Below are 12121 nucleotides of genomic sequence, written 5' to 3'. Positions count from 1 at the left end.
GTTTTTGGGGAGCTCAAAAGAAGCTTGGGGTGTTCTGGAAGGCTGGGAACGGCGTTTCTCTTTTGGGGAAAAGTGATGATAGCATTGATCTCTGTGTCTTCTTCTGTATTCATTTAGAGATGGATATCACGGTCGATAGAGAAAATCTCATGATTCCATTCATTCAGTTGATTATCTCCACCGGGCGACTTCATGTACGCGACTCCTTCGGCATGTGATTGGAGATGGGTTCTGTATCTCTAGAGGATCAGAACAAAATAACCACTGAGCTTGACTTTTCGACTTTGAGGAAATATTTGAGTCTGCTCACGATGAAACATCCCATTATTATGATCGGTTGATCCGTGTCATACTCGGATAACGACAGTCCAATGACAGAAAACGGCGCCCAAGAAGGGGAATGGAAGGGATCGACTGCCCCTTGGCTGGATGAGGGGGAAGAATGACCGTGGCTCGTTTTCCCTCCTTGTTTCGCCCTCGCCTCTTCTCCTTTCGACTTTCCTTCAACTAATCTGCTTCTAATAACTATTATTCAATTGACTGGTATCTCGTCTTTCCTCTGAGAGTAACCGTCGCGCTCATAGTCTCTGTCTCAGCAATTGATTCACGTTCAAATGCCACTTCTATCGCCATCATGGACCCCTCCATGCGCGACGAGCCTCCCCAGGCGACATTCACTGCACCACCTTCCACACCCAACCCCAACGATCTAACCAATAGTCTGAATCGTTTGACAATTGCTTCTGCCACTGCGACTCCTCTTCCAGCCTCTCCATCCGCGTTATCCCCGTCTTCGTTACTGTCGCCTCCGGATGTCCCCGCGCGTTCTGTTGTTGATCAGGCGCATCCTGCACCGCGACGAACTACCAGTTCCAATTCTCTGAGAGATGAACGAGATGAACGAGGGAAATCCACCTCCAGCCTGAAAAAGCGATCATCGACCGCGTCGCTACGATCTGCGCACAATAGTGCAGGCGCAACTTCCCCTCGTCCCAGTCTGTCGCGACGCTCTTCTTCCTCCAATTTCGCGACATCTCCCACCTCCACATCGAATATGTTGTCCAAAAAACCCCAGGAACAAGCTGCGCCCACCGCGGCTTCTGTTGCCGCTGATTTCTTCCAACGAGAAGTCGACTTGCACCAATCCACAGACCTCCATTCCAAAGCCGTGGTAGTCGTTCATGACGCATGCTACGGCCATCGTTTCTCGCGACCTCGAACCTCGAAAACCGCCTTAAGTTACATCGTCGAACGGCCTGAGAGAATACAAGCGTGTGTGGTGGGAGTATCTGCAGCTTATGTCCTCATGGCCGGCCGACATGCTGGGAAGCGCTTTGTGCCTCATCCTGATCTTGATCTACATCAGCTTCCCGCGCCGCCGTTCCAGATCCGCAAGACGTCGCGAACTCTGCCGCTCAATTCTGCGGCTGTTACCCATGTGCACGGGACCAAGTGGATGGATGAGCTGAAAACCATGTGTGACGCGGCAGAATCAAGACTCGCTCTGAATGGTAAAGAGTTGGTTCGGCCGCGCAGCTCGGGGAAGGACGGCGAATCTGTCAAAAAAGCTCCGCTCAACGACGGCGACCTATACCTTTGCTCCGAATCCTTGAATGCCTTTGAGGGCGCCCTCGGCGGAGTCTGTGAAGGCGTCGATGCCGTCTTTAGCTCCAACACTACTAAAAGAGCCTTTGTCTGCATTCGACCCCCTGGTCATCATTGCTCTACCTCCCATCCGTCCGGATTTTGCTGGATCAACAATGTACATGTGGGAATAACCTACGCTGCCATGACCCATGGCCTGACCCATGCTGCTATCCTGGATTTCGACCTGCATCATGGCGACGGTTCGCAAGAAATTGCATGGGAACAGAATCAGAAAGCAGTGTCGGCAGTCTGGAATGCAGCCAACCACAAGAAAACGAGGGTCGGCTACTTCAGCTTGCATGACATCAACTCTTTCCCTTGCGAATATGGCGATTTTGAGAAAGTGCGGAACGCTAGTGTGTGCATCGATAAAGCCCACGGTCAGTCGATTTGGAATGTCCACTTGGAGACGTGGAAGACCGACTCGGAGTTCTGGGATACCTATGCCGCCAAATATACCATACTGTTAGAGAAAGCGCGCGCTTTTCTACGTCTGCATACCGAACGCCTGCTTGATAGCGCGCCCGGTGACACTCCGCCAAAAGCGGCAATCTTCATTTCCGCAGGTTTTGACGCGAGTGAATGGGAAGGTTCCGGTATGCAGAGGCATAAAGCGAATGTACCCACCGAGTTCTATGCAAAGTTCACCGCGGATGTTGTCCGGATGGCGGAGGAAGAAGGGCTAGGAGTAGATGGGCGTGTCATCAGCGTCTTGGAAGGGGGCTATAGTAATCGAGCATTGACCAGCGGCGTCCTCAGTCATCTCGCGGCGCTGGGAGACACAACAACGATGTCGGCCGCCATCAACCATGAGCGGCAAGTCGGTCTGGCTTCCGAGATGTTTGATCGCTTGCATGTATCAGACAGCAGCAATGCTGCAGCTGAAGCACGGCGCACCCCATCTCATATAGGTTACGATAGTGAGTGGTGGGCGCCAACAGCACTTGAGGAGCTGGAGGCGCTTGTCTATCCACCTCCTGCCGCGGCGTCAAAGTCAAAGTCTGCTCGCACCTACTTTGCACCAACGCAATCTTTCACTGCCAAAGTCGTCACTCCCCCTCGAGATCGAAAATCTACTGGCTCACAGACGGGCTCGGATGTTGTACCCTTGCCAGAGGTAGGCTGGGCTACAGCGGCACACGAACTATCCAAAATCCTTATTCCCAGCCACCGTCAAACCACGAGTTATCGTCCGGAAGAACTTAATGCAGAAGCTTCACGTATTCGGCGGGAGCGTCAGACCGCTGTGGCTGCCGCCCAGAGGGCCACTAACGCAGCATCAGCAGCACCAGAAGGAAATCGGATGCAGCTACGTACGAGAAAGCCCAAAGCTTCTCTGCCTAGCATCCCAAAGGTGGAGACCCCAAAGAAACAGGTTCCGAAGAGCACTCGGAGGATTACTATCGACCCTGGCGACCTGCCGAGTTCAACTACCGGTAGCTCGCCTGGTGTCAGGACAACTCGCAGGAAGAGCACAACGCCGGTCGCCTCTAAGCCTCCGGGTACAGCCGAGTCTGGCCCAAAGAATTCGAGCTCGTCGAATGCTGGGGCAAGCGAAACGCCCGTACAATCAAGCATGGCCGCGAGTAATCGCCCTCTGGAGTCTACTAGCACCCGCAGGTCGAGTACTTCGTCACGCTCCACTGCTCTCAAACGATCTGAGAGTCCCAAGGTGCCTCCTGTACCACGTGTGCCGTCTGGTTTTCTCTCAAAACCAGCCACTGGCGATGATCAGAAGATCGTTTCGGACGCAACACAGGCGGCAGTGACCGAGAAGACGGATTCCAGACATGTAGATTTGGACGATTTGGCAGCTGGCGTGAAGAAATTGAGCATCAAGTTGAAGGTGCCTTCCCCTGAAGAACACGCCGCTCGCGAGAAAGAGAGAAAAGCCGCCGAGGAACGTCAAAGACGCGCTCCCAAGCCGACAACATCCAAGATGCCTAGATCCTCCAAGAAACCCTCAAGCATCACCGCGACCTCGCATGCTTCTACTGCCAGAGGGACTTCTCACCCCTCGCCGAGCCCTAGCATCTCTCAAATGCCTTTTGGTCCAAATATAGCCAACTTCGACAGGAACATGGATCAAGTGAAGCAAGAGAGCCCAGGAAACGCAGCAGAGGAGCTCATTGCATCGTCTCCTGACCCGCTGGTGGAACCTGAAATGCCGCGCTTGAGCAACGTCGCTATTGATCGCCCTCGCTGGGAAAGACCCAAGGATGTGTCAGTATCTGGTTCTGCCCCGATGCAGGAGCCTTCCTCTGGCACAGCAACCTCGTCCTTGTTGGCTTCAGGATCCCTGCCCGCTCGATCTACGGTATACTCACCACCAACAACCGCGCGTCAGACAATGAATGGACTTTCCTTCCTTACGTCCAGTGGCCCTATTCCTTTTGCGGCGGCAAGCACTGTTCCCAAGGAGAACCAGACTTTAGTTATGCAGCAGCCAGGGCTTTTCAGTCACAGTGATAATGCAGGGACTAGTCCTCTGGACCCTATGCATGATCAAAACCATAAACCCAAACATTGATTCATTTCGATCTTTGAATGTCTTTCCTTCTCTTCCCCACCCCGTTTCCATGTGCTAACTTTGACAGTCCTTTATGTTATGCAATATGCCTTTCTTTGTTGATTTAATCTGTTATGTTTGAATATACCCCCTGAGTTGTATCGAGTTTGTTGGTTCTGTCTTAACTAGCCGTTCTTCCCTTTTATCTTTTCACCTGTGAAGCTAAGGATACCGTCCTCATGAAAATCGATTGAATTCAAAGAGTATCTTCTTCATGCATTATTATAAGTCTAGTACCTGTGAATCATCAGCGTCTGCCTAATAATGGCCAAACAGTTGGAGAGGATTACCACAAGAGGAACAAATAACACGATGCTGCTTTCCTTATCTCCGATCTCCGGATCAGATAATCAGCGCCACAGCCACACTGGAATCTTCTTCTCCGCGTTGCTGCGCCTCATCTGACTGCTGACTGCTGACTCAGGCACTTTTCTCCGCATGTTGCCAGTGCCTTCTAGCGCCATCTCTTGTTGCGCATTATTCATCCTTACTCTCTTTACTCAGATATAATCAAGTCGCTCTCTTTGTCGTTTCCTTTGGTTTATTCTGTTCTGAAAGTGTTTCCCCATCATGTCACCCATCAGCGTCTCCAAAGGCCGGACACCCAGCCCGAACGCCCATGAATCCTTCACGGAAATGGCCGATAAGGACCTAGAGTCCATCGGCCGACACTGCCAATTCGAATACTGCCACCAACTCGACTTCCTCCCCTTTCGCTGCGAATCCTGCCGCGGAACTTTCTGCCTCGATCACCGCACCGAAACCGCCCACCGCTGCCCCAAAGCCGGCGAATGGGCCCGCCGCCGCAACGGCAACCAGAACACCAGCACACCCACCCTTCCCACACAGAAACCCACGATCTACAACTCAGACCAATGTGCACACCTAGACTGCAAGACACTCATCAACACGATGAAAGACCCCGGCGTGCGCTGCCCAAACTGTAATAGGCAGTATTGTCTGCGGCACCGGCTACGGGAGGAGCACGATTGCGCGAAGGTCGCGCCGCTGGGGGCTCGGGCCGGCAACCAGGGCCCAAGCAATGCAGAGACGATCCGGTCGATGTTTGCGCGGGTACGTACGTGGGGGAAAGACAAGGGACAGTCGCTGGCGCCGAAACCCAAGGCCAATAGCGCGGCTGCGCGGCTCTCGGAGCTGAATGCGCTCAAGAAGGCAGCCAAGGGGGATGCAGGGGTCCCGGCTGACAAGCGGCTGTATCTGCACGTGGTTGGGACGGCGGATGCGCAGGCGCAAAAGGCGGAGCCGCCTTCGGGGGATTTTTGGTTTGATTCGAGGTGGAAGGTTGGTCGGGTGCTGGATGATGCGGCGCGGAGGTTGCGGGTTGAGAATGTGAATAATCGGGCTGGGGAGGAGGAGCGGCTGCGGATCTTTCATGTGGATTCGGGGGAGTTTTTGGAGTTTTCGGAGACTATTGGGGGTGGGAAGGTGAAGCAGGGTCATACTATCGTCTTGTTGAGAGGGGCCGGGGTTGTTCTGGGGAAGTCGTGAGGAGTGATCCGCTGCGTTCGTTTCTTCTGGATATTCTGCCATCTGGAACTGCATATTTAGCATATGATACACCGAGAGCGTTTTGGATACCTTTTTACATATCTCCCTGAGCCCAGGCGTATTGGAGTCGTCCTTAGATGTCATGCACAGACGTATCTTTATTCAAATCAAGAATCTAAGCTCTACGAGGTCAAACGCTCATGTTCATCTTGATAGCCTTGTGAGGCTGGTACCCAATGACCTCAAACTCCTCCTCCTTCCACCCATCCACAACTCCACTACCGCGATCATCACGTTTGATGCGCAGTTCCGGGAACTCGGTAGGCTCCCGCTTGAGCTGCTCATTCAGCGCGTCGACATGGTCCAGATACACATGGGCATCACCCATGGTATGAATCAGAGTGCCCGGGTTCAGATCCGTCGCATGGGCCAGTACATGCGTCAACAGCGCATATGACGCAATGTTGAACGGGACCCCAAGTCCCATATCGCAGGAACGCTGGTACAGCAGACACGACAGACTCCCCTTCTCGTCCAGCCCATTCGGATACGAGACATAAAACTGCGCAAACATATGACAAGGCGGGAGAGCCATCTTCTTCAGATCGGCCGGGTTCCACGCGCTCATGATGATGCGACGGTCAAAGGGCGTTTCTTTCAGCTTGCGCACGACCTCAGCGAGCTGGTCGACGCCTTGACCGGTGTAATCGGTCTTCGCGTCGGCGTACTCCGCCCCGAAATGCCGCCATTGGAACCCATACACGGGGCCTAGATCGCCGACCTCGCGGTGTCCGAGCCCGACTTTGTCCAGGAACTCGCGGCTCCCGTTACCGTCCCAGATTTTGATGCCTGCTTCTGAGAGGGGGATGGAAGAGGTACATCCGGAGATGAACCAGAGGAGTTCGGCGATGACGGCGCGCAGAAACACGCGTTTGGTGGTGAGGAGGGGGAGGACGGGGATCGGGTCCGAGGAGGGTGTAGCACCAGGCTTGGAGAGCGAGAAGCGCAGCTGGGGTGGTGCGAAGATCGAGCGTGTGCCTGTTCCTGTGCGGTCGGGACGATGCTCGCCTTCGGCGAGGATGGTGCGGATGAGATTGAGGTACTGGTGTTCCTCGTGCGCGGGGTTGTGAGGAGTCGGTGTGCCAGATTGGCTGGGAGTATCTTGCGGTGTCACAGCTGCCGGCGACATGATGCTTACCCTTTGAGTTGAATTGTAATGGTGATTGAGGTGTTTCGTTGTCGACATTGCTTGCGGAGGATCTTTTTGAGCCACGCGTAAACGCGACGCGCGCGCTCACGTGATGATAACCAGATTATCAGGCTACAATTACATAAGTTCCCAATTTGGTAATATTGCTATAGGAGTACGGCAGTTGTACCAAGGTGTCAAATGATGCTTGACACCAGTCTTAAGATCTTGTGGTATGGAAAAGGATGCTCTATCAGCAAGCACGCTAGTCTGCCAGCAGGTCAACTCCAACACCGCGCAGCGCAGTGACAGCCCACTCCGGGAATTTCGCTTTATCCCCATACAGATTGTCGAAAAATTCGCGCAGAAATGCTGGAAATCGATCTTCTAAAATGGCCTGGCGAACAGATCCCATTAGGGAAAGCAAGTAGTGAACATTATGAATGGTGAGACTGTTGAATAATTAGCACTAGCATCCCCCGGATGTATGAAGGGAAGTCTCACAGATGAGCTCCAACCGTCTCTTTGGTAGCCAGGTGGTGGATATACGCTCGCGTAATCCCCAAGCCGCCTTGTTCTCTGGGCCGGCAACAGGAGCAGTTGCACCCTTCCTGTACGGGTCGGAAGTCCTCGGCAAACGACTTATGGCGTAGGTTCATGGTGCCGGAAGGAACCACAGCATTTCCGAATCGCTATCAATGGTCAGTTGGAACTTGGGTCTCAAATGAGTTCGTGGGGTTATCCTTACGGCCGTTCTCGTTGGCCATACACAATCGAACATGTCTGCACCAAGTGCAACTGCTACAACCAGATCTTCCGGATACCCCTGAGCAGCGTCAATAAAAAAAGACTTCCCCTTGGAGGGGGAAAGTTAATACTTACCACTCCCATCACGTATCTAGGCTTATGCTCTGGAAGGAGTCCAGTGCACGTATCCACCCTATAACTATCAGCCGAACGTAGTCAGTGCCGCATTGACGCCAACACATACACTTTACAAAACTCCTCCTTTGCTTCACCACCTGATAGACCTCCAATGGCAATACCCGGTGTATCTCGCGCAACCATCTCAGCGCAGCACTGCCTCCGTAGCTCTAGGTCTAGACCGCCTTGAATGATACAGAAAAGGTTCTGTCTCTCGGGGTACTTGTGCGCATCGATACAGCGGTCTAACCATCGAACGGACCGTTCCATAGCCTCGTGAATCCTGGCATGATCGGGAGAGGTAGTTGCGATCACGTCGTCCAGTTGCATGATAATATCTGAGCCGATCGAGTTCTGTAACGAGATCGAATGTTCTGGTGTGAGTAGCCTAGAAAGACCCATTATCAGTGGGATCCCTTGAGACTCCGAATCGGCAAGGACACACACATCGGAGTACCATCGTGGGGACTGAGGAATCGGACACCTTCCTCGGTGACCTTCGCGAGCTTCAGTAGAGAAACCATCTGAAAACTATGTATTACAGGCGTCAGTGTCAGATCAGAAAAGAGAGAGACATAGCTCACCCGCCGCTATCTGTCAGGATATTCCGATCCCATCCTTGCAGCTTATGCGCCCCGCCTACTTCGTCTAGAACTTCCTGTCCCGGTTTCAGACCCAGATGGTATGTATTATTCAAGCACAGCATGCAGCCTGTCTGCTTGAGCTGGTCATACGTGAGTCCCTTGAGGGACGCCTGTGTCGCAACCGGCATAAAGATGGGAAGCGGCACGGAGCCATGAGGGAGATGGAGGGTGCTAGCGCGCGCTTTGGTTGTCTACGTTTAATTACCTGATTAGATCAAATTCAAAAATACCAGAAAATGTGTGATAGTGAGATACATACTGAGCACTTTTTATGCAGATCAAAAGTCAATGCAGATGGCATCTTTCTGCGCGGAGGGGTAGCTTCTGTCGACATGTTTGCAATCTGGGAGCTGCGCAGGGCTGGATTGGAGTATAATTTTGACACGACACGACCGTTTCTACTTTTTAGAACACTATGATAGAATTCACTGCTCAAATAATATGCAGGACATTTCATTGAGAAAGAAAGGGTAGAAGATCGACGCACAACAGCAGAGAGATGCAACAAAATCGCGATTCAATCATTACCTATCGATAGATAAAGATTGGCGCTAACCCAACTGGGCAAAATTCGAAGCTGTTCTCGCGACCAATCAGATTGATCGTTGCTTTCTTCTCCATATTCCAAAGATACATGCGGATTGCATTGTGTTTTCCCAGCCAGAGTCCAAGGATAGAAGAATTGCCGGGCCAGCCGGGGTGAAGGATTCAAAGTTCTTCATGGTGCGCCGACGAAAGCTATGCCTGTCCTAGTTTGTCTCCGCACAATGTAGACGTCAAGCCTTCCGGCGCCAACTGGTGAGTCTGTGCAAGCGATTGAAACCATGGCAAACCATAATCCAAATCATCTTTTCAGAGTGGAAAGTGAGAAAACTGAAACACAGAGCGAGTGAGAGTGGCCATCAGAGATCTCAGCTGTTTACCTCACAAAATCTTGGAAAGGACGCGGACGAGCTGACGACACACTACAGCGAATTGAGCCAGTACCAATGGCGATAATCTGCAGACTTCACATCCCTGCGCTGTGAGAACGGCCAAGTTTAGATTGCGGGATTGTTAGCATTATTTCGTTTCCAAGCTCAGTTGTAAATGCTAGGCTGGATACGACTCCTATTTCTCTCTCGTGGCTCCAATAATGTCCGTTCTGTCAACGCCAATGTCAACACACACCTGCCGATCTATGCCTCGTCATGGTAGTAACCAATCATTGCCACTGTACTGTGTACCTTTTAGGCATGATTAACCATCTTCGGTCATAGCCGTCGGAGGTTCACCGACATCGCGGAAGCACCAGATCCCATTTTCTTCAAACGGGGTTACCCCAGGATGCGGAGCTCTGTTACTTGTGCGGGGGCTCCAACATATTCTGCCAGACCCAAGCGTATAAATATGCTCAAAGGAAGAATTGCTTCTCAAAAGCTTGTTCATTGCCCCCCCGGCTCTTTGGTTGTCTAGCTCCGCGAAAATGAGCGAGCAAGAGAAACACCACCACGGCGTGGAAGATACTCGCGATCTTGAGATTGCGTCCGATGTATGCGCCGTGGATTAAGCATTCGAGTTGTAGCTGTTATTGCTAATTGTTAACCACAAGGACGTTCACGAGCAGCATTCTGATGCATCATATCGCAGTCCTCGGGAGAAAGCACTGGTCTGGAAACAAGACTTGCGCATTGTTCCTCTATGTGCAGCGATCTACCTCCTCTGTTATCTAGATCGGTCTAACATCGGTAAGCATGAATCTGGCTCTTGCTCAGTGAATTCTCATCTTGATTGGCACAGGGAATGCAAAAATCCTCAACCAAGATACGCACAATGACCTCCTGAACGAGACTAAGATGACATCGTATCAATACACGTGGGTTTTGTCCGGAAAGTTCGACGACGCTCAAGCGTACTGACATGGGCTAGGATTGCCCTTATGGTGTTCCTCATTGCTTATGCGCTGTTTGAAGTCCCTTCGAATTACTTGTTGAAGAAGCTGAGGCCGAGTGTATGCCCCGAGAATCTTGTGTTTGAAATGAGAAACTTATGATGAAATCTAGAGATGGATTGCGTTTCTGATGCTGTCATGGGGTGCATGCACAATGGGCTTGGGAGGAGCCCATAACTACGCTCAAGTCACCGGCATCCGTTTCCTGCTAGGAGGTATACCCTCTCTCAAGACCAAGAACTAAATTTAGGAAATGACTGACAGCCGTCAGTAATGGAAGCGGGACTCTTCCCTGGCCTGGTCTACTACCTGACCTTTTGGTATCGACACTCCGAGCGCTCCATGCGCGTTGCGTTGATCCTCGCATCCGCTACCTTAGCCGGCGCCTTTGGCGGTGCAATCGCATACGGCGTGGGTCACATGAATCGGGCCCATGGACTATCTGCATGGCGATGGCTTTTCATCATCGAGGGAGCACCCTCCTGCGCTTCAGCGTTTCTAGTCTGGTTCTTTCTTCCCGATTATCCCGAATCAGCTCGTTGGCTCACACAAGAGGAGAGAGACCTTGCCGCTCAACGGCTGCGAACAGAAGGCTCCAAGGGAGAAGCCAAAGCCATGACCTGGGGGGATGCTAAAGCCGTGCTAACAGATTGGCGTCTCTACGCACACTATGCCGTCTGTTACCTGTTCTCAGCCTACTATTTTTCCCACAACTAATGCCTCTCAACAGGTTTACTTCGGCATATCCGCCCCCTTTTCCAGTCTTTCTCTCTTTACCCCCGCCATCACCAGCGGTCTCGGGTATACCAACCTCCGCGCACAGCTCATGACAGTGCCTCCATGGGCGGTAGCATATGTCGTGACAACAGCCGCAGCCTGGTCCGCAGACCATTTCAACAGGTACAAGTCCTCGCCTCAGCACCTGCCTCACAACGCACACTAACAACCTACCATCAGCCGTGGCCTCCATTCCGCCCTCTTCTCCTTCATCGGCGCCATGGGCTTCCTAGCATCCGCCGTCCTGCCACCAGACGCTTACATAGTACCCTCCCCCCTCCCTCCGCAAACCCTACAGAAATGCCTAACAAGAGTGAATTAGCACCGCTACGGCTGCCTCATCGTCGCCACCAGCGGCGCCTTCGCCTGCATCCCCCCGCTCCTGGGCTGGCTATCCTCCAACCTCCGCTCCACAGCCGGCACCGGGCTAGCAATAGCCCTGAACGTCTCCTTCGGCGCACCGGGCCAAATCGTCGGCGTGTGGATTTACAAAGCTAACGAAGCGAAGAGGGGGTATCCGACGGGCCACTGGACCAACGCTGGGTTACTCCTGTTTGTTTGTGCGGGGTGCATCATGCTCCGATTCTATTACGGGTGGTTGAACCGTAAAGACAGAGGAAGTGGGAAAAGATTTGCTTATTGATGGTTTCATGTTGATCTCATTTCCTTCTCTAGACAAGTTTTGGGGGGAAATATCATATGCAACCTTGTAGTAAAGCGAACCTAACGCGAAACTCGAACACAATCTAATCAACCTATAGACTTAGCCGTATCCAAGTTGGCCATGACCAGTTGGCGAACGCCAGCGGAATCGATGCGTCCGTTGGTCAGCACGTGAACACTGGAAAATTTAAGGTTAAGCTCATGTCATGACATGGTGCAACCAAGGATACGGAACGCTGTAACCGTACTTTATTTAACACCGTGATTTC

At 52.3% G+C, this 12121-nt stretch overlaps 5 protein-coding genes across 5 annotated transcripts; 3 read left to right on the top strand and 2 right to left on the bottom strand.

Annotated features, from left to right (window-relative positions):
* Positions 1 to 634: 634 nt before the first annotated feature.
* CDV56_106797 (histone deacetylase hosB) lies at positions 635 to 4177 on the top strand (the record flags this gene model as incomplete). The annotated part of the gene is made up of 1 exon (XM_026760416.1): positions 635 to 4177. The coding sequence occupies one exon, from the start codon at positions 635 to 637 to the stop codon at positions 4175 to 4177; it is 3543 nt and encodes a 1180-aa protein (XP_026616123.1).
* A 609-nt stretch (positions 4178 to 4786) lies between these two features.
* CDV56_106708 (AN1-type zinc finger protein) lies at positions 4787 to 5725 on the top strand (the record flags this gene model as incomplete). Its single annotated transcript, XM_026760327.1, has 1 exon — positions 4787 to 5725. One exon carries the CDS (start codon positions 4787 to 4789, stop codon positions 5723 to 5725), a length of 939 nt encoding a protein of 312 aa, XP_026616122.1.
* A 190-nt stretch (positions 5726 to 5915) lies between these two features.
* Positions 5916 to 6914, bottom strand: TMP1 (thymidylate synthase; the record flags this gene model as incomplete). Its single annotated transcript, XM_026760269.1, has 1 exon — positions 5916 to 6914. The coding sequence occupies one exon, from the start codon at positions 6912 to 6914 to the stop codon at positions 5916 to 5918; it is 999 nt and encodes a 332-aa protein (XP_026616121.1).
* A 265-nt stretch (positions 6915 to 7179) lies between these two features.
* On the bottom strand, positions 7180 to 8816 carry CDV56_106531 (tRNA-ribosyltransferase family protein; the record flags this gene model as incomplete). The annotated part of the gene is made up of 8 exons (XM_026760150.1): positions 7180 to 7366; positions 7419 to 7606; positions 7684 to 7740; positions 7797 to 7854; positions 7906 to 8226; positions 8286 to 8369; positions 8423 to 8673; positions 8742 to 8816. 8 exons carry the CDS (start codon positions 8814 to 8816, stop codon positions 7180 to 7182), a joined length of 1221 nt encoding a protein of 406 aa, XP_026616120.1.
* Positions 8817 to 9947: 1131 nt separating this feature from the next.
* Positions 9948 to 12062, top strand: CDV56_106327 (putative MFS transporter; the record flags this gene model as incomplete). Its single annotated transcript, XM_026759946.1, has 10 exons — positions 9948 to 10013; positions 10074 to 10209; positions 10262 to 10337; positions 10391 to 10472; positions 10525 to 10627; positions 10684 to 11087; positions 11143 to 11312; positions 11370 to 11454; positions 11512 to 11741; positions 11951 to 12062. The coding sequence occupies 10 exons, from the start codon at positions 9948 to 9950 to the stop codon at positions 12060 to 12062; spliced, it is 1464 nt and encodes a 487-aa protein (XP_026616119.1).
* Between the last annotated feature and the right edge of the window lie 59 nt (positions 12063 to 12121).

This window comes from Aspergillus thermomutatus (assembly GCF_002237265.1).
Source record: "Aspergillus thermomutatus strain HMR AF 39 chromosome Unknown NODE_49, whole genome shotgun sequence".
Taxonomy (NCBI): domain Eukaryota; kingdom Fungi; phylum Ascomycota; class Eurotiomycetes; order Eurotiales; family Aspergillaceae; genus Aspergillus; species Aspergillus thermomutatus.
This window is presented reverse-complemented; position numbering and strand designations above follow the sequence as displayed.